Below are 25,883 nucleotides of genomic sequence, written 5' to 3'. Positions count from 1 at the left end.
CTATTTACTTTCAAACTTAAACATTTTTATATTTTAATCTGGACTACAACATGCCCTATTTTGAAAACGTTCTGATTATTTGTTATTGTTCAGTAACACTAAGTGACATAAGGCTCCATTAGTTAACATGTTAATTCATTATTACCAAACTGAATGAAAAATACTTATAAAGCAATTATTAATGCTAATTTCTTAGTTAAATAACATTACTAAAATCAAAAGTTACTATTATTTAATGGACCTGAGCTAAAACTAACAACGATCAGTTGTATTTTTTAACTAATATTAACAAAAATAATACCTTCTGTAACAAATGTAGCTATTGCTCATTCTTAATCTTAGTTAATGCATTAACTAATGTTAAATAATGAGACCTTATTGTAAAGTGTTAGCTGTTGTTCTTTATAGTTCTTTTGCACATTAATCTGTTTGAAACATTTTACTTTAGATTTTTTTTGTGTATCGTGTTATTCTATTTAAATGTTCAGAGTTCTTTTTGTTATAAGAAAGAGTTCTTAAACCTGTTATACTATAACAACACTTTTTTTGCAACTTATTTCAAAATCGTGATAATACTGTATACTGTGATAAAAGCTTCAGCAATTATCACAACATGAAAATTTGATGCCGTCACATGCCCAGTTGAGAATAAGACAAAAAAAAAAAAAAAAAAACTTTACCAACCCCAAACTTTTGAAAGTATGTATATGTGTTTTACAGATTTAAAAAAAAAAAAAAAAAAAAAAAAACAACAACACAACAATACTGATGCCTCATCCTGCACTATAGATTTCTGTACAATATAAATGCTCTCTAGAATAAGAACGCTCCTCCCCCAAATACCTGCAAAGCACAGTTTTGACATTTTAGGCTAAATTAAAAAGAAATGAGGTGGAAAAAATAAGATGACAAAGTCCTGTAGTTTGTTGCTAGTTGCTAATGGTAATGACATTTTTTTTTTTTAAGAGATTGCTTAAAAGTACTTGAAACATACTTTTATTGAACTCTATCAATGCTAGTTAAGCTTAAGAGTAAAGGGAGTCTAATAAATCCTTCAAAATGACAAAACAAGCCTAATTAGATACTTCTAAACTCTTAATTTTGTGAAAATGCATTAAGCTGGAGTAAAGAAAAGCCAATTATGATTCGTATGGTTATTCTACTTGCTCAGTTTTAGTTACTCTCTGTTCAAAGCTCAGTCTTTTAATGTACCTGAATGCTGCTATAAAAGTGTATTCAGGCTTGACACGGACCCTCATTACAATAAAAATGCGCTGAAGTGAGCATGTTTTCGCTGGCGTTTATTCAGCATGGACACACACCAGCACACACCTAATCACTTATAAACACAGCCACTGAGTGTGTGTTCCACTTTGACACAGCTAATGACTGCAGAGTGAGTGTGTGTTTGACAGGCTGGGAGTCATTTGTGCTGGTAATGGCTCGTAATGGGCACCTACAACAGAACATGTAAACAATCTGTGTTGACTTGTCAGAGGGAGCTGTTGAAATTAAGACAGATATATTGAAGACACGGACAAAAACAATATTCAAAAATAGGCACTAGGTTATTAATTCTGATATTGAACAAGGGTGCTCATGATGTTAAACATAGATCGAGTCAGTCTGTCTGTCTCTGTCTAATACAGTACTTGTCTATCAGTCTATATCTGTCTACCTGTCTACCTGTTCATATATCCATCCATCCATCCATCTTATCTATCAATCCAACCCAACCATGTTATCTATCCATCCATCCACCTTATCTTATCCTATACATCTATCCTATCTATCTTATCCATCCATCCATCCATCCATCCATCCATCTCCATCCATCCATGTTATCTATCTTATCCATCCATCCAACCAACCAACCATGTTATCTATCTAATCCATCCATCCAACCAACCATGTTATCTATCATCCATCCACCTTATCTTATCCATCTCTCCTATCTATCTTATCCATCCATCCATCCATCCATCCATCTCCATCCATCCATCCATGTTATCCATCCATCCAACCATGTTATCTATCATCCATCCACCTTATCTTATCTTATCTATCCTATCTATCTTATCCATCTATCCTATCTATCTTATCCATCCATTCGTTATCTATCTTATCCATCCATCCATCCATCCATGTTATCCATCTTATCCATCTATCCAAACTATCTTATCCATCCATCCATCCATCCATCCATCCACGTTATCTATCTATCCATCCATGTTATCCATCCACCCATGTTATCTATCTTATCCATCCTATCTATCCATCTTATCCATCCATGTTATCTATCTGTCCATCCATTATCTATCATGCATCCATCTGTTATCTATCTTATCCATCCATCTTATCTATTATCCATCCATCCTATCCAATCCATCTTATCCATCCATCCAATCTTATCCATGTATCCTATCTATCTTAGCCATCCATCCATGCATCCATTCGTTATCTATCTTCTCCATCTTATCTATCTTCTCCATATCTTATCCATCCATCTTATCCATCATCCATCCACCCATCCATCTTATCTATCTTATCCATCCATATCATCCATCTTTTCCATCCACCCATCCAATACATCTTATCCATCCATCTTATCCATCCATCCAATCTATCTTATCCATCCATCCTATCTATCTTATCCATCTATCCACCCATCCACGCATCCATCCATGTTATCCATCTTCTCCATCCATGTTATCTTCTACATCCATCTTATCTCTTATCCATCCATCCATCCATCTTATCTATCTTATCCATCCATATCATCTATCTTTTCCATCCACCCATCCATCCATCCATCTTATCCATCCATCCATCCTTTCTCTCTCTTTTTCTCTATTTGAGTGCCAAGATTCACACAAAAGCTTGATAACCCATCCAGGGAACAGACATGACATACACATTCTCCAAAGAAGAACAAGAGAACAGGTAGTGTGATGTGTGCAGGAGGCAGAGGAGTGTACACTTGCTGTATATAGTGTCATGGAAGAGTGAGGGAGGAGCCCATTAGCACTGTCACAGCTCATAGCTGCCAAGGCTAGCGAGCTGTGCTGCATTCAGCCTGCTGGGAGAGACCTAGCAGGGCTAGCATTCAGGAGATGAGCTGCCAAAACCCATTATGAAAGGTCTTTAGAGGAGACTGGGGGTGGAGAACAGATGCAGAGGTGATGGTTTTACACGAGAGAGGTGTGAACACGCAAGTGACATGGCTAAAAATTGCATCTGCAATAGCTGGTTCAGAGTGAGAGCTAAATAAATCAATGAGGCAGCAACGAGGCAGGAAGCTGAAGCACTTTATGAGAGATCCTTTACAGAGACACCGAGACAAAGTTAAAGATGTATTTTATGCTAATGGATGCGAGGGACTGGCCTGGAAGAGGCAAGACGTTGAAGCAGAGATGAATTATTCAACAGGAGAGAAAAAAAATACAGGGAAAGAGAGGTAGGGAGAAAAAAAGCAGAAGAGAAAGTGAGAGAGAGCTGTCCAATTACAGACCACTCATAAGTAACTCCTACCAGCCAGTCCTGCCACAGGAAATGGGACGTGTTGGAATATGAAGGGGGAAAAATTACGTTTTCTGAAAAAATTGTAAGTGCAAAAGCCGCCGACACATGTGGTTGGCAAGGTATTTTGTTGTTGCTAGGGCGCTACTTACTGTGTAAATTCAAAAGAGCTCAAATGTATATGATATACTGGTCCCCAGATATGGCCTCCTTAAATGTAAGGATTTTTAGGCAAAAAAAAAAAAAAAGCAGCAGTTCAGATTGCTTACAAAGTAATATGACACTTTTCCTCAACACATCGTGGATTTATATAATTTACACCCCCAGGACAAACAGTACAGGATAACTTAAGTGTCATATATTATCATAATAACTAATACTTAACTTTAGAGATTTGTTCAAGTGATTCTTGCCTTTGCAAGCAATGCTTATAACACAATCCGGATAGAGCCAGAAAAAATGTGAAGTATAAGAAGAAAGTTCAGGCAGGATGTGTGGAACTTGACTGTGAGAACCTTGACAGGTTGAAAACAACAGTGAGAAGAAAACAAGCTGCTCAGAGACAGCAAAAGGAATAGAGAAAAAAAAAAAAGTACAAAGAAAGAGATATGGCTGAGGTGAATGTGAACGAGTAGCAGAGAAAGGAAGGTGGTAGAAATCATAATAAATATAATAAAAGAACTAACACTATCAATGATTAAGATGACGAATAGTGCATAGATGGTGCAGTGAGACGGAAAAAAAAAACAAAAAACAAAAAAAACAAAGTTGTGGCAGTGGAAAGATTGATTGAAGCAGAGACGTTTCAGACTCATAAACTCCAAAAAATCCCAGTCAGACCTCCATAAACCATCTGGGCCTTTTTTTCACAGCCTCTTCTGGCACTGCTGCCATTCATCGAATGCCTGGATTTTCACTTCTGCCAATCAAAAACAACTCCCTAACGGCCTTCCGCTGAAAAGTAAATGCACTCAAAGTCTTTAAATAAAAAAAATAAAATAAATAACAACAGGGTGAGTAACAATAAGAGATCCAGGCAGAAAACCTCTACAGAGAGGCAGCGAGCGGACAGGTCATGGATAGAGAATGATGGGCTGAGGAGGAGATGTGGATCTAAAACCTAAAGGCCCCTGGAGGTGATGCTGTACCGACAGAGAGAGAGAACTGAAGGGACAGTTCACACAAAAATGAATGTTCTGTCATCATTTGCTCACCCCATATGACTTTCTTTCTTGTGTGCAACTCAAAAGATGATGTTTAGCACAGTGTCCAAGCTGCTCATTTTCAGTACCTGGCTGTACATGATGCCCATTCAGTTTAATTGTATAGAAAATACATTTTGTGTTCCACACAGAAAACAAAGTCATACAGGTTTGGAATGAAATAAGGGATATAAATGATGAGAGAATATTCATTTTTGGGTGAACTGTCCCTTTAAGGGTCCATGGGGCAGCTGCAGTGTGGGAGGGGGAATAATACTCTGCTGTAATGGCCTGTCACTCACACTGAGTTTTCATTTAGAAAATAGATCTCTAGTGCACCTTAATTACTTTCTACCCCTTTGGACACACATACACTTCTTTACACTTTACTGGAATTTAGTGTGTTTGTGTGTGTTTGTGTGTGTGTGTGTGTGTGTGTGTGTGTGTGTGTGTGTGTGTGTGTGTGTGTGTGTGTGTGTGTGTGTGTGTGTGTGTGTGTGTGTGAGCATGTTTGCTCGCAAGTGGGTTGATCAGGTTTAGCCTTTAGACACAGGGCACTAATTAAACCCTCATCTCTCTCAGTAATTAAGAGTTTGTTAAAACACAGTGGAGTGTTTTCACTACACATAATTACTAATTATATATAAAGAATGAAACTTCCTCACTTCCCATCTTTATTAAAGCTCGCTGATCAGTGAGGAGATGAGGATAAGCTGCCATTCTGTCGTCATTCATATTTATAGAATAATAAACCCTGGCAGAGGGATTATAAAAATCATCTGTGTCTATAAAAACACTTCATAGAGTTATATTTTGGATCCTCCATTTGATTTGAATCTCTTCACACGATTATTGCAGTAATAAGAATACCGAAACAGGGCTCAGTAATAAGGATAACCTGCTGGGCCAAAGCCAATGTGAAAGGGTTTCAGATTGGTGCGTTGTCACTAAATCTTAGGTTTGTTAATCATATCAAGATTGTGATCAGTAAAAAATTTTTTTTTGAAAGTAATTAATACTTTTATTCAGCAAGGATGCATTAAATTAATCGAACATGACATTTATAATGTTACAAAAGATTTCTATTTCAAATAAATGCTGTTCTTTTTCACTTTCTAATCATCAAAGAATCCTGAAAAAAAATAATGCATCGGTTTCCGACAGCAAATTTTTTTCAACATTGATAATAAGAAATGTTTTTTGAGCAGCTAAATCAGCATATTAGAATGATTTCTGAAGGATCATGTGACACTGAAGACTGGAGTAATCATGCTGAAAATTCAGCTTTGCCATCACAGGAATAAATTACATTTTAAAATATATATTCAAATAGAAAACAGTAACAGTAACAGTATTGTTGATCAAATAAATGCAGCCTTGGTAAGCAAGAGACTTAAAATAAATTCGTACCAACCCCAAACTTTTAAACTGTAGTGTATATCTAAAAGGAAGAGTCATATAGCTGGTTAACAGAGTTTCTGTTGAAATCGCAAGACTGACCTTTGATATTCTTGGCAGCATCAGTAAGAATGAGTTGGAAAAATACAAACCAATCAGTATTGTTTTGCATTGTATGGCATCATTTTCCAACAAAATGCTATTTATGAATTTACAGCTGTCAATGATTTCCAGCTATTATTGCTAATTAAAAACACAGAATATTAATATTTCTTTCTGGTATTTGTCAAAAATGTTACATATATACATGTTACAAATAAAATATTCTTTTGTGGTGGGGCCAGCTAAAAATTTAAGGGTGTGTTCACACTTGTCATGTTTGGTTCGATTAAAACGAACCCTGGTGCGACTGCTCTGTTAGTGCGGTTCATTTGAACGTGTGAACGCTGCCATCCGAACCCTGGTGCGCACCAAACAAGCGGACCGAGACCTCTGAAAAGATGGGTCTCGGTCCACTTCCAAATGAACTCTGGTGCGGTTCGAATGATATATGAACGCAACATGGCGTTCAAGACATGTAAATGAACCAAAAACAGGAAGATGAGACCCTAAAAAGACAGAATCCTCACGTATATCGTTTTTTCTCGTTATAGTCATGAGTTAGCCCATCACAGGCATCAGATGCGCATCTCCACGCAGCAGATCGTTTGTGTGTGTGGCTGAGGAATTCCCGACGCCGTTTTGACTCCTTTACACATTTTATAAGCTCTTTATAAGTTCCCAGCTGGCCAAAATACCATCATATGCAGGCTAAGCACACACAACAAGTGCATTTACCTCAGCACACAGCATTGTTTTGGATGTTCGGTAAGTTCAGTCTCAAAATACGTCCTTTAGGTTCGGTATCTTTTGGTTTGGTGATAAAATTGCCAATCTGAACGCTAATCGGACCAGGACTAAATGGTTTTTTTTTTTGGCCCAGACCAAACGAACTACAAGTGTGAACACACCCTAAGAGTAAAAATTGAGCTTGACGAGGACAACAACAAATATATACTGAACCTACTTTAAATCTAGTATATAAGTTTACTTAAAAAGCACTCGCAAAACTTTTCCAAACAATAGTTTAATCTAAGGTATGTAGCATTCATGGATAATGCAGTCCCAGAATATGGTGAATTTAGAGAAACAAAATTCATCTAAAATATTGGAAAGAGTCCAGGGAAATGTTGAAATCTTTTTTATTCAGAGCTGATAAGATATTCTTCCATCTACTTAAAAATGCAAGACTTCACCCAACAGTTGTGAGAGCCACGTATTTTTTTTGTTTATCATAGCATCAAGTTCACGTTGTGGGTGTTTGGAACCCTCTGCATTTCATACGGTGTGGGAATTCACACAAAGACTTTTCTAGAGTGGAAAGAGAGAGTTGCTTGTGCAGCATAGAGGATGTTAGTAGGAGGTACTCACGCTGGCCCCAGCGTCCTGTTCGAGGGTTCAGGTAGTTGGGGTAAAGTCCGTTGGGTCTGTCCATCTTAGCCAGCAGCTTCCGTATGTGCATCACCTAAACCACAACAAAGTTCACAACAGGACACAAACACAAGGGCCGAATAGTTACACAACACTCATACAGGCAGTCGTACCTTCTGATAGTAGGCAGGGTTTCCGGTTAGATATGTCAGGTGCACAAACTCCATGTGCAGCGTCCCAAACTCCGCCAGAATACTGCTTCCAGCTGATGCCCAGCCCCAGTTACGACCCACTCCACTGAAAAAGACAGAAGGAAACACCCATGACATTTACGTACAGTATGTTCCTTACTAGCCTGAAGCAAACATCCACCTTTACATATTTACAGCATGTAGACAATGAAGAATTACGGTGAGCTCATTAAAGTCAAACTGCTTCATTCCTGCTCCAAACTAATTGACTGCCACCCATCACTCCTCCGTCAAGTCAAATATCCTGTGTTCTACTTGTACTTCTCATTTCCATTTAGAATGTATCCACACCATTCACTAAGAGTGTGTGTGTGGACTGTGAAAAGCTGCTCTACATGAATGGGGATTAATAAAACACAGCGTCGTTCTTTCCCTCAGGATTAAAAACACCCAAAATGCAGTGGTTTTTGTCTGTTCCTGAGCAATTTCTTCTAAACACCCAATTAACTGACAAAAACCATGTCAGGCAGGATTTGACCCTCCTCCCACCTCCCACACAAAAAAACCCTTAATGTACATTCACAATGCGCTCTGCAGATTAATTGTGCAATTTTCATTTCATTCTAATGAAATTATGTGGAAAGTCGAGTTAAACAGGAAGAAAGCCACAGGGACTTTCACAGACGCACAAGGTCTGACAGCTTTCCATTATGTGGCAGTCACCATCAGGACAATGAGTGGAGGACAGACAGCATGAGAAAAAGATGAGGAGGCAGCAAAGATAGGAAAAAAAAAAAAAAAAAAGGATGAGAAAGAATGTTGGAGTGAAAGGGAAGGTGTGTATGGAACATACCTCTTCAAATTGACCATGGCCCAGGGGATGCCTGTTGGGGTGTTGAAGGCAGGAAGCAGCTTTTCTGCCAGCTGGACAGCCTTCACCTTAAAAACCTAAAGAGACAGAGACATACAGAGAATAGAAATAAATTATGAACCACAAGGGAGACAAAGCACACAGGTGGACATAAAGAATGAAGTCAGCTCTAGGCAATATATATATATAAAAAAAGAAATAAATAATAATAATAATAATAATAAAAAAAAAACTGTGGGTGAATCACACAAAAACGTGTCAGGGTCTTTTTTCTTTTGATTTCAAGGTGAAATAATAAATTATAGTTACACAATTGCAGTATGATAATGTAACCTATTCAGGAACAATATGATTCTTTGATTTATTGTTTAAAAAAAATTCAAAAACAAAAACAAATAATTCTCTTTGTGAATACATTGGCTTTATGTAATTCCAATTATTTTTAAAGGTTATTATAATTCCTGTAAAAATACTGTAAATGCATTTTTTTTATATTTTAAGTTGACAAAATTATTATTTCTCAAAAAAAAAAAAAAAAAAATCAGTAACCAAGTACTTCAATACATACATACATACATACATACCACACATAATTTCCAATTTAAATAATGTGCACTACTGTTCATAAGTTACTGATTAGTAAGACTTAAAAAAAAAGAAAAAAGAAAAAAAGATACTTTTCAGTAAGGATGCTTTAAAGGGTTAGTTCACCCAAAAATGAAATTTCTGTCATTTATTACTCACCCTCATATCGTTTCACACTTGTAAGACCTTCGTTCATCTTCAGAACACAAATTAAGATATTTTTGATGAAATCTGAAAGGTTAAAACAATCTTAATGTCATGAAGCAACGAGAATACTTTTGTGCGCAAAAACAAAACAAAAATAACGACTTTATTCAACAATCTCTTCTCTTCCATGTCAGTCTCTGACACAGTTGACTTAGTGAACGCAGTGCAGCACTTACGTGTTCTACGTCAGAACACCGACTCATTATTGGCCGGCTCCTGCGTCAGCATCACACGCATGCATTGTGCTGCTCACGTGTACAGTGTTGGCCAATACTGAGCCGGCGTTCGGTTGTAAACACGGGAGCGCTGCACTGTGCTTACTGCGTCAACTGCATAGGAGACTGCCAGGGAAGAGAAGAGATTATTCAACCAAGTCAATTGTTTTGTTTTTGCGCACAAAAAAATATTCTTGTCGCTTCATAAAATTACAGCAGTCTGCAGTCATGTGGGCTATTTTAACAATGTCTTTAGCACCTTTCTGGGCCTTGACAGTAGTGGTTAAATTGAGCAGTCAGACAGCTCTCGGATTTCATCAAAAATATCTTAATTTGTGTTCTGAAGACGAACGAAGGTCTCACGGGTGTAGAACGACATGAGGGTGAGTAATTAAGGACAGAATTTTCTATTTTGGGTGAACCAACCCTTTAAATTGTTAAAAAAAAAAAAAAGTGACAGTGACTTTATTTTCTTTTATCAAAACAATATTCTTATTTTTATTTTTTTTGAGGTGAAATATGACCAAGACATGGTCTTGTTGATTGATTTTGTGAGAGTCACCCGTAGACCAACTAACACCACAGACTCTGATTGGAGGGATAAAATCTGTCCACGGGCTCAGCAGAGGGAAACCGACTACACTGCCTCACACACAGAGAGAGAAAGAGGAGAACACACATTTGAGACAGAGTAAATACCCAATGAACAACACACCTGAATGTGTTTACTCACTGACTGTCAGAGGGGAGATGACTCACTGGGGTTTGTTTGCCCTCGTCATAAATTTCATAATTTGAGCTGATTCAAACTTTGCGAAAAGCTGTAGTTTAGCATCAACAACTACTGCTGCTGCAGATGGACACATTCAAAGCAAAGACAAGTCTGTCCTTGACAACATGATTGGAAAACATGTTTTTGGTGTGGAGTAGTGGAATCAGAGCTGGTAAATGGAAGGTTTGCAACTGTGCCTCAAGTTAGGCACTTCAACCAAAAATTTAAGTTCTGTCATCATTTTCTTACCCTTATGAAAGTCAAACAGATTTTGGAACATATCAGGCGAGTAAATGAATTTTCTTTCTCTCTCTCTTTCTTTCTTTGATTTCAAATGTGCACCAATCAATATTTTATTTCCCCCTAGTAGTAGTCGTCAAAATTTCAGCAAGACTGTCTGACAACAACTCTGCAATCCCACCAAGTGCTTTTGAGCAACAATGGCTAGAAAATATCTTGTGCTGATGACTCACAGGCAGACTTCTCGAAGCAGGGTAAGATCCATCACTCATATCAGAGCGGGAGCTGTGCGGTTGATCGTGTTTTTAGGACGAAAGATAAAATGAAGACGTAGCAGAGAAAAGACCTGTGGTTCTCAGACAAACCGCACAGCTGCCCGAGCAACTGCTGAGGTTTTTATTTCCAGCCCGTCTTACGGATGTTTATGTGTGGAGTCTATTAAAATGCACAGCAAATCACTGGAATAGATGTGTGAGGAGCATACAGCCTTTCAGATATTTCCGACAAGCACACAGCAAATAAGATGACGGTAATACCACAATGCTGTTTACAAAAGGAAACTTGCTAAATAAAACCATTTGAGAAAAAACAAGGCTGGGGACAAAGAAGAAAAAGCAGATTCTATTTGCAAAGGCAGATTCTAGTCTTGTATGCTGAACAAAGCAGGTGCAAATGGTCATTCAGAGGATGGAGAAAATGTTGAAGAACAAATAAAGGCTGAGAATAGAGTAGAGAAACGGTGCGAAAAGTGAGAGACAGGCAGAGAGTAATACAGAAGACAGAGAAAGAAGCTAATTTAGGCCGAATGAGTGCTTCCCTCAGGATTTTACTAGTTGGAGCACTGTGTGTTTGTGTGCGTGTAATTCCCAGAATGCAGATTCTGAAGCTGAAGCCTAATCTGGTTGATGCAGATCATAAGCGCCAGAGATGATCCTGTTATTACACATATGAGGATATGAGCATGGACATTCCCCTCGATACAGCTTCTGCTCTCTGTACACAAACACACACACACAAATACATACACTATGGCGCCCTCAGCCTGAGATGTTCCATAAACGTCTAATGGAAGCATATAAAGAGATTATGGGGAACACATTGGAAATGGAGGGAATGAGTGTTTGTACAGAGGATTCCACAGGGGTTCAGGGTTAAAGCTGGATTTCTGCCCTCTCTCTCACTCTGGGTCTCGGTATGTTTGTGCATCTGCAGTCTTTTATGAAAAACCTTCTGCCTGGTGTTTATTCTATCAGTCGTCATGGCAGCGCTATCGGGAGCTGCCAATCAAGGCAGACACAAACACCACCAATCCGACGCAAGCACAGCCAATCAGAGCATCAGTGCCAGAGACGTTGTTTAATGAAGAAATTAGGCTGTCCTCTGTGAGAATGTTTATACGCCTTTAGTCAAAAGCTTCTCATCTCCTCAAAGCAAATAGGGACAGTCAGTACATTTCTACATTTACATTTCAAACACATTTTCTGCCTTTATTTAAAATGATTCCTCCAAGTTTATAAATAAACTGCATGGATTTAGAATAGACAAATGTAGGAGATACACAGCTCAGAGTCTACAAGAAAAAACAGAATGCACAAGGTGTCAAAAAAGACAATCTTCATTAAAGAAGCTACTCTTGATTGAACTACATATGATGCTGCTTTCAGAAGATTCCTCAGACCCATTAATCATGAATTTAATGTTTACAAAAAGGAGACGCGCAATTTTGAGACATTGGCAGCCTGTTTGAAAGACATAGCGAAATGGACGTCTCTAAATTTCCTGCATCTTAATGAATCGAAGACTGAGGTTATCGTTTTTGGTCCAGCATCCACTTCAGTTACTTTAAAAGCCAAGCTCACTCATCTCGAACCTGACATTAAACCATAAGTTAAAAACTTGGGTTTTATCATTGATAGTGACCTTAAAAAGTCAATTCAATGGTCAGGTCCAGTTTTTTCCAGCTTCGCCAAATCTCTAAAATTAAGGAGAATATTACGCCTATACTTGCTTCCCCCTCTCTTGTTTTCTGTAAGATATAGAACTGATTACAAGGTACTCACACTAGTCTATAAATCAATTTATAAGCTTGCTCCCTCATATCTCTCTGACCTCATTTCAATTCATCGGCCCTCTAGATCGCTTAGGTCAGAGAATCAAATTAAACTAAAGGTGCCAAGAACCAGACTGAAACAATAATAATAGAGCGTTCGAGGCAGCCGGTCCCAAATATTTGGAATAGTTTACCACTACACATCAGATTAGCACCTACTCTGTCTATTTTTAAGTTCAAACTTAAAGCTCATTTACTCTCTCTTGCTTTTAAATAATTTTCTTTCCTTTGTTTTATCTGTTTGTTTTTAGTTTTATCTATGACTGTAAAGCACCATGGACAATGTACATTGTAATTATATGGTGCTATATAAATAAAATGACTAAATGAAAACAAAGCTGGATTTGTTGTGTCCATTAATGAACCTCACATATTTCACCCCAAAACAAAAAGAAAATAATTAATTATATCTTTGTCAATACAGAAAATGAAGCTTAAGTTTTTTTTTTTTTTTTTTTTTTTTTTTTTTTGTATTAAGCTATTATTTAAGTCTACTAGTAATTGGAGAAAAAAAAAAAAAAAAAAAAAAAAAAAAATCTCACAACAATATATGACGTTTCAATATATGTAAAGTAAAATTGGATACAGGGTATTGGTCATTTTTTTTAATACAATCATTGTCAAAAAAAATTATCTGAACAGAATAATTACTACAATATTACAGTACTGAAAAGGAATCAAGCACAATTCCCCTAAATTCTAATTACCATAATGCATTAGTTAACTTTTGAGCTTTTTTATAATTCCAATTATTCTCAATGGTGATTTGCATTAGACTTATTACTGATTTTTTTTTTTTTTTTTGGATGATGATTTTCTAAATCAACATAAAAGCAGTATAACTACTATTATCATGTTGTATAAATTAAATAACTTATTAAACATTACAGGTAATGCGAAAACTTTTCCCCCATTACAGTAATGAGATACCGGGGACATGTGCTTAACTTTTATGGAAAACGCAATGCAAATCCTTTTTAATGCAGAATTTATTTTTCCCCCTTGCTTTTGATTTTGGGAATGAAATAAAACCCGTACGCTTTTTGTGAAATTGACCAATTATTTCGTCTCATTTCTCAGCTGGCCCAGCATACGGTGTGTCTCATTTTACATTGGTGAGTGTGGCAAACAAAACCACAGCTGGGATGTCAAAATAAACACTAACACCGGTGGTCTAGATGTACAAAGCCAACAAATCTTTATATAACCACTTGTTAGGCGCTCAATGATGTTAACTTAACAGCTCATAAAACATCTTTCTGGCAGTTTCCAGAGTGTTTTTGGGCACATTCTCATCTACAGACCAAGCAATACAACTACAAACCAGAGGCTCTTAGAAAACCAGATATGTTTATAAGGAAATGTCGGTTTAGAAGGCCAGTTATTTGTATTCCAAGAGGAGATTTGATAGGTGACAGCATGACTAAAGTCTGCAGCACATCAAACATGCAGAAGAGTAGTTGACAAATATTTTCTCATCCATCAAATCCCTTCTTAAATCTCTGTCCTTATCTTGCCTCCGCTGGGCCCGGGGCTGCGGTTCTGTTCTGCCTTTGATGAGATCCATGTTTGACAAAAGAAGACTCTGCTGCTCCCTAATGTGACACCGCATATTCTCCACCACTGTGAAGGATATACAACCACAGGACAGCGCATCAACAGAGAGAGTGGTGGGGAGGGCGAGAGGGAGAAAGAAAGCTAACCGCTGCATAATGCCTGGAGCAAACACCATTTCCTCACACCATCGTTGCTGTAATAAATTTGCAAATCAAGACCAAGAACAAATATTTGCCTGTGTTCTTCACTTGCAGCCTATGATCCTATTTGGCTTGAGGAAATGCTAAGAAATAAAACCTCCATCAGCACTGTGTTTAAAGAAACCTACTGATTTGTACAGTAATTGGGCTGTCAAACAACATAATTGAGCCATCTCAGAAAGAACTGCCAAAAAGTCTGAGTATCTGCAGAAGAAAAAGGTGAAAAAATTATATTTGATTTTTGCACAAAGAATCTGGATTTGTCTTTCAAAGATAAGATGAAACAACGTGCTCTCTAAAGCCACTGGAAAATTACTGTTAGACATGAGACTTGAAAATAAGTCATCCAAAATTTCTGGCTTGCAATGAGGTACCTGGAAAAAGTTATTAGGGTCTTAACCACAGAAGGGGGTATAAAAATAAAAAATAAAAAAAATAAAAATATAAAATATAAAAATATAAAAATAAAAAAAATCTATTTTTATAGATTTTAATCTATAAAAATACATATTCCAAGAAGTATTTAGAAAGAGTTATTCAAAACAGTTATTGAGCCAGTCACTTTTTATGACCATAAAGAGGAACAAGTGCTTCTTGCTTGTCTTCATATAAAACGTCTAATATTGATTGCCTTTAGGTAAACTATACAATGTAATAAATAAAATAAAAATAAAAAACCAAAATATAAAAATAATAAATAAAATAAAATGATTTACCTAATAACAGTTATTATAAATTATTATTAGGTAACAGTGCCTTACAACTATAAGATTCTGTGCTGAAAACCCTTTATTGTAGGACATAAGGTGTATAAACATTTCTCTTTTTTATTTATAAATAAATAAATAAAAAAGAGAAATGCACACTGCTTTCCATCATCAGTCATCTCCTCTCTAATGAAGACAGGTTTCCGAGTGGACGGCTTTATTAAACTCCTTTCATTCACATTATCTGCAACTTAACCCAATACTTTCCATCTTTCTCTCCCTCTATTTTTCAACAAAGCACATGGCTGGACAGTGAAAATGATTTGCCAGTGATTTAGAGCAACAAACAGCAGAGGCCTGTAGCAAAATAATATTGCTCAACAGGCAACATTTTCCATAAACACAATCATCCTTTCTGGGTAATAACTTCAGTTGTGCGTTTTTTGACAATCTTTAACACGCAGTCCTTGTCTCAAACAGCACACTTCATACGCACTTGCGGCCTTACAACTTGTGCATGTCCGTGAAGTCCATAAGTAGGATGTCCCATTTGTCATTTTAGATTTCAGAAGGGTGCTCAAAAACGGCCCTTTTGTGTCCTCGACGCGCACTACATTGCATTTATCTGACAGTCAAATTGGCATTACGTCACAAAGTGTGGACCTGGAGGATGCCTGCAGTGAATTGTATGTATAGGTATGTTTTTAAAGGATTAGTTCACTTTCAAATGAAAATTAGCCCAAGCTTTACTCACCCTCAAGCCATCCTAGGTGTATATGACTTTCTTCTTTCTGATGAACACAATCGGAAATATATTAATAAATATCCTGACACATTTATAATGGAAGAGAACAGGGGTCACGAGTATGAGCTGAAGAAAGTGCTTCCATCCACATTCATCCATCATAAACGTGTACTCCACACGGCTCCGGGGGGGTTAATAAAGTCCTTCTGAAGCGAATCGATGCGTTTGTGAAAAAATGTCCATATTTAACAAGTTATGAAGTAACATATCTAGCTTCCGCCAGACCACCTTCCGTATTCAACGTACGAAGAAAGTGTAAAACTCTGACATGGCGGCAGTTTACATTTTCTTCATAACTTGAATACGCAAGGCGGTCTGGCTTTTTTTTTTTAAACAAACGCATTGATTCCCTTCAGAAGGACTTTATTAACCCCCCGGAGCCGTGTGAAGTACACGTTTATAACGGATGGATGTGGATGGAAGCATTTTCTTCAGCTCATACTCATGGCCCCGGTTCACTGCCATTATAAAGCTTGGATGCATCAGGATATTTATTAATTTATTTTATTACTTTTCAATGGTTGTCAATGAAAGAAGCAGACTTTGGTTTCATGGTGTATAATATACACAGCATGTACCAAACTACTCTGCTCTGCCATCATGAAACAACACTGCCGAGAGATGCAGGGGTGAGAGGAGCTGAGGAACAAGGGAGGAAGACTGAGAAAGAGAGATGAAAGAAAAGGATAAAAGAAAAAACAAGAGGACCAAAAGACAGTGGAAGAGAGGACAGAGGGACAGCAGAGTAAACATCATCCATCACTGCACAGGGGTTCTGCTAGAGCCGGCTGACAGGCTAAAGAAAGAGAGAGAGAGAGATGGAGGATGTGGTCTTGCGCAGGAGAGATAACCTCTAGAGCTGATAAAAGTACAGAGTCCTGGGTCTTCAGATCAAATTCTCTTCTTGAGAAACACCAGCTGGACATCAGTCCAGTACACAACTCTCTCTAGTCCTGATTCTCTTTCATTCCCTCTACCCCCAGCCGCTCTCTCCATCATGCATGATCAAAAATCTCTTATTAGAGAGGCATGGCTTTTCAGTCTACGACACTGCCTTCAGTCACTGCCTCTACCATCTGCTCCATGCTGCCCAACACCGCATACAGGGGACATATATAGAGACACAGTGCCTGTGCCAAGGAGATCTAGAGTAGAATACCTAGAGAAAGTAATTCATTAGCACTCCTATATATCTTAACGGTAACTTCTTGGCTGTTGCATTATCCCCCCCTGAAAGAAAGCAATTTTAAATCTGCCATCTTCGCTCATGGGCACTCAGTGATTTTGAAAGGGCTTTTGAAATGGTTGTCAATGGAAAAAGACGCATTGGTTCCTATAACGCTCAAGATACTGTATCTCCCAGGAGAGTAGGTAAATCTTTATGAAAATGTGACTCAAACTACTATAAGGAATTAAAGTTCCAAATTAAAGGTAGTTCTGGGTGATGGCAATAGAAAGATAATTTTCATATTATGTATAAATGACCAATATTAAATGATATACTATTTTGTCTAATTATTAAATTAAGAATAAAATATGAATCTAAACTCCAGCATTTGAAATGCTACAAGTGAATTTAGGCATCACAACATTATAATGTATGTAGAGTATGAAAAATGGATATTCATTTTGAGATTTACTAAGGATTATATTTAACTGGGTTAATAAATTATTAGTGCTTTATCTAATGATTAGGTTTCAGTGAGGGATGACAACAAAGGTAAATGTAAAAATAGGGGAAATGAGCAGCACAATGAAAAGTACAATATTGACAGATACTGATAAATTAATATATTGTGCATCTTTACAAAAAAAGTGACTCAAAAGCTACTGTACAGAAAGAAAGGACCAAAAGTAAAAGAAAAAAAAACAAAAACAAACAAACAACACAAAAACATTAAAAGAACAACAACAAAACTTAATTTATCTGCTTAGCGCTGCCTTTGTTTAAGCTATACCAATATTTCAATGTCTTTCGCAACATCAGTGCTTGCTTTGATTCTGATCTCTGTAAACAAAATCTCTGTACATGTTGTTGCCAAATGTGGATGCCAAATTTGGGCACATGTTGTATGTAGCCGTTTTGGTGACTACATATACATATATATATATATACATATATATATATATATATATATATATATATATATATATATATATATATACATATATATACATATATACACATATATACATACATACATACATACATACATATACATATATACACATATATACATACATATATATACACATATATATACACATATATACATACATATATATACATATATATATATACACATACACACACACACACACACACATACATGCATACATATCACTGTTAATCCAGATTTAATGACTCCTGAAACAATTCATTTATTCAGATCGCTTCTCTCCGTGTTTGCCAATGGCAGTACAAGCACTAGTAAATTTGACACTCTGCCTCCAACATTCGGCACATGCTGTATTGCATGTCTATGACAGCGCATATGCGGGAAACACTCAGATGAACATAGTGTGACTGTGCAGGACCTGAGGCCTGACACCCAGGCATGTCAAAACACTGTACTGACAGAACAAAAGGTCACTAGGGACAGAGAGGCAGGCAGGGGACAGATGAGTGTGATGACTTTGTATGCAAGTGTGGCGAGTTCCACGTCCAGTATCTAAACTCATCTAATGAAGTGTGTGGAGTGGCAGCGAGGTCGTGCCGCATGGCTGCAGTTTAATTCCTTTGCATTTTCACCTTCAGACTAAAAGGAGGAGAACATTGTGATATGCAGTGGCAGAGATATGCTGCCCAGTGATGAGGTAAAAGAGAGGGAGAGTATTTGTGCCCTTCTCCATTAATGTCCATGGGTAGATAAGAGAGAATGGAAGCGTTAATTAACACAGGCTTGAGAGAGGGACATTTATTTCCCCTGAAATAGCCGTTCTTAGTTCTCTGAGCCAACATCACCGCCCTAAGATGAACTCTCTCTGTTCAGATCCAGAGGCCTGTACGCACTTCAATCATCCAAAACAACTACAAAACTAACAGCACAGACAGAGGAAAAAAAAAAAAAAAGAAAGAAAGAAAAAACAAAAAACAAAAAAACAAAACAAACAAACAAAAAAAAAAAAAACACACACACACACTCTCGCAAAAATCAGTAAGAAGTGATGATAACATACCTCCTGTCCGGAGAGGTAGTATGCAGCCAGAAGCCCTCCAATGAAGCGGATGTTGACCTCAAAGACAGATACTTCTGCATTCTGTAGAAACAGAGGGAAAAATGAGAGCGAGTAAGAGCACAATAGTGATTGCCCACTTTTTCAGGGTCCTTGGATTGCAAAGTATTTTTCTAGTGCTGGGCGGTTTGACCAAAAATCTGTATCACTGTTTTTTTGAGTTTGTGTGTTTTAATAAACGGTATTATTATTATCTCTTAATAGAAGTACACTCTATTGTACAATAGAAACATTTCTGTTATTTCAAGTTATACCGAACTTTTATTTTGACAGGGTCTTGAAGACCTTTGACTTCCTGTGTATATGATACGACAAATGTCGATAGTTTTATCAAATTAAACTTTGAAGTGTTAATAAAGTGACTCTAAGAGCAGCTTTGCAGATGAAGTTCATGTGTATAGCGAGTGAGAAAGCAGACATTGAAATCATCGCGAGCGTCACGCGTGCTTCAGTATGTGTAGTAGTACACGAAAATGCGGCACTCATTCATACAGACTTCAGATTTCAATAGCGGTCTTTTTTAGCTTTAATATTCACAGACACAAGTCTGTATTGATATCTGATTCATTGTACAGCCCGACTTTTGATTTATTCATCCAAAAATTCACAAATTCTGTGACGTTCCGGTTTATATAGTAAGTTTCCCTTTGTGACTGGATTCCGTGATTTCATCCGTGTTTTCTGCATCGCGGAAATCATATGGCTCTACGTGGTATTTGCAGTATTAAAGAGAGTTAGTTTTGTGAGCTATATATTGTTGTGTTATAAAGTTGTTTCCATTAGTGTAAGAAGGGTGTGCAGTTAATAGAAGTCTGGTCTCTATACGCTCTACATTGCGCATCATGGCCACTGAATAGATACAGTGGCCGAATAGATACAGCAGCTGTTTCAGCTACGCAGGTATGGCGGTTTTTGAAAAATACGTATCAGTCTCGAAATTGAAATCGGTTTACCGTATGAACCGGTTTACCCCCCCAGCACTATATTTTCCCCACAAGTATTTAAAAAAAATTTGATAAAGAGACTAAACGCCACCAGATCAGATCAGAGATAATTCATAACAAACTTAATTTTGGGGAAATGATAAAACCTTCAAAAAAGACATGATTGCATACTTAACATCTTCAATAAGGCAATGAATTTCGCATCCTATGAAGCATTGCAAATGATATCGAATAAAACAATGACAATACAAAACTACTGACATCAGTACAATATAAAACTTATAACTTAATTATATAATCTGACTAATATCAGACTTTAAGATTTTATGGTTTTGAAAGTCTCTTATGCTCATCAAGGTTGCATGTATCTGTTCAAAAATACAGTAAAAACAGTAATATTGTAAAAATATTATTACAATTTAAAATAACTTCTGTATTTGAATATATTTTAAAATGTAAATTATTCCTGTGATTGCAAAGCTGAATTTTCAGCATCATTCCAGTCTTCAGTGTCACATGATCCTTCAGAAATCATTCTAATATGCTGATTTGCTGCTCAAGAAACATTTCTTATTATTATCAATGTTGAAAATAGTCACGCTGCTTAACATTTTTGTGGAAACTAGGGCTGGGTAAAAAAAAAAAAAAAAATAGATTTCTCGATTTTAATCGATTCTTATTTTTACGAACCAATGTCGATTCTTAAATCCCAAGAATCGATTAGTCTATCCTGTTTTCAGTTGATGAAAAAACTAGCGCACCCCATCCAATAAATCACAATAATCTTTGTGCTTTGTTACTTTTTATATGAAGCAAAGTCTCAGATTTCAAATGACGTCCATCTTATTATGAAATTCAAAAAATAAATACCGTTTTGGTGCTGTTTAATGTGGCGTGACAGATCGCTTTAGCGCCTCAGTTAAAGAGAAGCTTTCAGTAGAAATATGAATATGTAATTCTAAACTTTATTTATTATAAAAAAAAACATCATTAAGTGTAATTTAAGTGTTTGTATATAAATAAGTTAAATTTTAACCTTCAATATTATAGTAATGTAGTACCAACTGACTCCCATGTGTAGTTTACAGCATTAGTTAAGAGACCCTTTTTTCCTCTAGAAAATTTGTCATGTATTGTATCTGATATACATCCAAAATAATCGATATCGAATCTAAACGCAAGCATGTGAATAGAAATCGAATTGAATCGTGAAAATTGTGTCAATACCCAGCCCTAGTGGAAACTGTGACACATTTTTTCAGGATTCTTTGATAAGTAGAAAGTTGAAATGAACAGCATTTATTTGAAGTATAAATATTTTTTAAGATTATAAATGTCTTTACTGTAACTTTTGCATCCTTGTTGAACAAAAGTATTAATTTATTTTAAATTCTACTGATCCTGATCCCAAATGTTTAAATGGCATATGCAGGTATAAAATACAATATATTTAACGTTTTTTTTTTTTTTTTTTTTGCAAAATATTTAAATATATAATCGGTTTGACATCATAAGAATAGTTTTGTTAAAAACAATCTTTATGAAGAAAACGAGTGTGATTTTTACTTCCAGAAGCCAACTGTTGCACTATATATGCTAATTTAAACAAACATCCATTAATGTACATGAAATATCGACTATACACAACAGCCATGCAGCGCTCTCAAATGAACTTCAATTCTACATCAAAGCTGATTCAATGATCTCTCAGTGAGGCTGAAATGAATCTATGTGTATGTGTTATGTTTGTATCATCAACATCCATCTTGTCAGCTTCAACCTTTATTTAGAGAAAATTACCATGAAGCAGTTTTCCACTCACACGAAGATCGCAACACAAACAGCAGCTAATCACACACACAGCACATGCATCTTAAGACTTTAAAGTATAGCAAAAGAATTAATTCAATCAATGCAGAGAAAAACCATCTAAACACAGTGAAGTTCAACGGCATGGTTGTGGAAGCTCCCAAAATCCTGTTTTAGCACTCTCACAATCCCATAAGCCACAGCACCTAAAAACAGCACCTGTTTTTGTATACTGCTTATGAAATACAAGCAAGTTTTCCAGTTGTGAACATAACGCTTCTAAAGCATCTTATATTGACTAGGTTTAACATTAATTTGATAAGACAAGAACACGTTTTAACCAACCCCTTTCACTTAGCATTCATTTAGCATGTCTATTAATTTTGACAAAAGTGAATGTGCACCAGATTAATTCAGATATGACCGTTCCCTGACCAAGGTCCATTAATTCAGTTTTTGGTTTAACAGCTGCGATTAATGCTGATGGCAGGCAGCCTCATCCATCATCACAACAGAAGCAAAGAGAGGGAGAGAGGGAGAGAGAGAGACATGCATTCTTATATGAAACACAAAAGAACTTATTTTTAAAAATGTCTCTGTGTGTTTTTGTACATATAATGAAAGGTAATTGGGTTCAATCAGATGTTTTGGACCCCAATGATTTTCACTGTATTGACAGAAACAGCTGAAACGATCTCATGATCTCAGAACGACATCAGGGTGAGAAATTTTTCTCTCTCCATTATTTTCCATTTTTGGGTGAACTATTCATTTAATTATAAAATGATGGACAACACTTTATAATGAGATCCAATTGGTTGAAAAAATTAATTTCATAAATTCACAAATAATACATGAGGTATCATGAACTAACAGTGAACAGTAAAAACATGTTATTAATAATATATTTTAAAATATAATTTATTCCTGTGATATTCTGAAATATTAAAATAAGGGTTTTCTATTTTAAAATGTAATTGTAAAAGCTTAATTTCCAGCATCATTACTCCAATCTTCAGTGTCACATGACCCTTCAGTAATCAGTCTAATATGCTGATTTGCTGCACAAGAAACATTTAATACTATTATCAATGTGGAAAACAGTTGTGCTGCTTAATGTTTTTGTAGAAACAGAATTTCACATGTTTCCCTTCCTCCCGTATGCTTTGCAGTTTATTCCCCTCCTCTAAAAAATCCTTCCAGCACCTCCATCCCACTGTGACACGCTGAGCTCTCAACGGCCAGACCCAACGGTCCAAGTGTGAGTCATCCCCTAAAGTGCACATGCTTCGTAAAATACACTTGTCCAAAAGTAACAGTGAGGAGGGGAGAGAGAAGAAATTAGGTCACTGCTCAAAAAGCCAAAAAGATGAACTAAACACGCAGAGGAGATTTCAGGAGCTGTGAGTCCTTCTAAGAGAAAGGCAGCAGAAGGGAGACGGGAGAAAAATGACAACACATGGAGACCAGAGAGATGATAAAGTCGAGAAGACCATACAGGTTCTCCATATCTGATGAAGGAGAGGGCGGAAAAACAACTGATAGAGAGAAACTGGAGAAATCCCATTAATGGGTCTGAATGTGAATGCAGAGAGAGAAGGAGAGCAGGAGACACGGGGCCCCTGGGGCCACTCGCTGGCCCCGCTCGTTCTCTGACGTCTCTTTTGTCTGCCATTTTTTCCTCAACATAACCGGCTAATTCTGGAGGCAGAGCTCCGGCGGTTCGCATTGTTTCCATGGCGCCAGTCTTGTCTCCTAGATACGGTGATGTGTCACATCAACTCTTTTCTCACCACACGTTTTCCACGAAGTGCCACCATAATCTGATCAAAACCTGAAAGATTCACACACGCTGAGGACTGAAGTCTTTGAGGAGTTATGGGGTGTCGAATGACTGTTAATACAGCTGTGTCAGCCGGCTGCCAAAGTATACGGCTTACAACTGTGAAATAACAGTGTCCTGAGATATCACTGTGTCTATAAACAAAAACAGACTTGCTTTGCCCCAAACCTACAAAGACAAGTGCTGTTAGTGATCTTGTGTGAGTTCATGTCCGAGTCTTGGCCACTTACCACACTGAAATCCAGGTTTTGCTCGATCCACTCCTGGCCATCCTTAAACTCGTCATGGAGGCCCATTATGTAAAGGGTATCCAGGGCGTCTACTATAGTGGCCCCCATCTGGGAATTACCTGTGGAGAGGATGTGAAATATTTACTGAATACATATGCACCACACTAATTAAAATAAAAACAAACCTAAAAATTACATAATAAGGCCCATCTGACGCAAGCAATATTAAATTTACACTTGTGTGAAGCTAAGGGCAGTGCGTATTGAGAAAAAAACAAACCAGTGGATACACTACCATTAAAAAGTATGGGGTCAGTAAGATTGTTTTTTTTTTTTTTTTTTTTAAAGAAATTAGTAATATTATTCAGCAAGGATGCATTAAATTGAAAAAAAAAAAAAAAAAAAAATGTAAAGACATAAATGTTACAAAAGATTTCCATTTTTAAAAAAAAATGCTGTTTATTAAGTTCTCTATTCGTCAAAGAATCTTGAAAAATGTATCACTGTTACCACAAAATAAGCACAACCGTTTTCAACATTGATAATAATAAAAAATGTTTGTTGAGCACCAAATCAGCATATTAGAATGATTTCTGAAGGATCATGTGACACTGAAGACTGGAGTAATGATGCTGAAAATTCAGCTTTGACATCCCAGGAATAAATTACATTTTATACCCCTGGGGCCAGATTTACTAACAGCTTGCGCCAGCGCAAACCCTCTTTTGGCGTTAAAAAAAACTAAAGACACGCAGTGCAAAATTAGCGCTGAAAAGGTGTGGACTGAGTTGTTTTTGCGGCTGACCTTATTGCATATGCATTTGTAGGAGTTTGCCTTTCAGACTCAAAATTTATGGGAGGAGAGTATTTAAATAAATCACGCAACGCGTATTGTTTGCACTCATCAATTTCTTGGTATTTGCGCCATTATTTAACGCCCAAAAAAAAACCCATGTCTTAACCCATTTTGCGACATGGCTGCAATTGTTGCTGCTAGGAGGAGACACTGCAGAGAACAGAGCTGTTAGAAACAAAACTTGCCACTCCCATCCGTGCATGTGGAATTGCGCTCACGCTAATTTGCCCCGTTTAGTAAATCTGGCCCCTGGTTTCACAGACAAGGCTTAAGCTAGTCCCAGACTAAAATGCATGTTTGAGCTGTTTTAACTGAAACCAACTTGCACTGACATCTCTTTAAATATGTCAGTGCCATTGTTTTGTCTCAAGATGCACATCAGTAATGTTTTTTTAAGGGACATTTATAAAAGCTACTTAAATGTCCTAATTGAACTAAGGACTAATCCTGGCTTAATCTAAATGTATTAAAATATATTAAATATAAAACAGTTATTTTAAATTGTAATAATATTTCACAACATTACTGTTTTTACTGTATTTTGATCAAATAAATGCAGCCATGGTGAGCATTTCTTTTAAAAACATACATTATGAATGGTAATGTACACAACTATTTTTATTTCCAGAAGACATTAGAGGAATAATTATGATTATATGAGGAAAAAGACTGAAATTTAAGTTCCTATGGACACATAATCTTCGCTTTCGGTCAGCTGTTAAACCCTGTGAATGGATCATTAAGACAGTGAGCTGAACTCAAGAAATAGATCAGTCTGATTTGTGAACTGGATTCAAATGAAGGATTCAGACATCACTGCTACAATTCTGAACTCACAAAGGAGAGCTAGAGCTGATATCAAGATTTAGCTGAAAGTTTACCTTACCATTGTATTTCTATTTTCAAATTTGTTTG

At 36.7% G+C, this 25,883-nt stretch overlaps 1 protein-coding gene across 1 annotated transcript in view; it reads right to left on the bottom strand.

The window, feature by feature from the left end:
- The window catches only part of man1a2 (mannosidase, alpha, class 1A, member 2), a 96,993-nt gene that overhangs the window by 11,206 nt on the left and 59,904 nt on the right, over positions 1-25,883 (bottom strand). Inside the window, exons 5-9 of the mRNA XM_051907024.1 lie at positions 24,113-24,231; positions 19,230-19,310; positions 8,634-8,728; positions 7,763-7,886; positions 7,590-7,683 (exon numbers count right to left, since the gene is read on the bottom strand). Coding sequence (XP_051762984.1) covers positions 7,590-7,683; positions 7,763-7,886; positions 8,634-8,728; positions 19,230-19,310; positions 24,113-24,231 — 513 coding nt within the window. The remainder of the gene's footprint in view (positions 1-7,589; positions 7,684-7,762; positions 7,887-8,633; positions 8,729-19,229; positions 19,311-24,112; positions 24,232-25,883) is intronic.

Source organism: Ctenopharyngodon idella, chromosome 9 (genome assembly GCF_019924925.1).
Source record: "Ctenopharyngodon idella isolate HZGC_01 chromosome 9, HZGC01, whole genome shotgun sequence".
Lineage (NCBI taxonomy): Eukaryota > Metazoa > Chordata > Actinopteri > Cypriniformes > Xenocyprididae > Ctenopharyngodon > Ctenopharyngodon idella.
The sequence above is the reverse complement of the archived record's forward strand: the minus strand, read 5'-3'. Positions and strand labels throughout refer to the sequence as shown.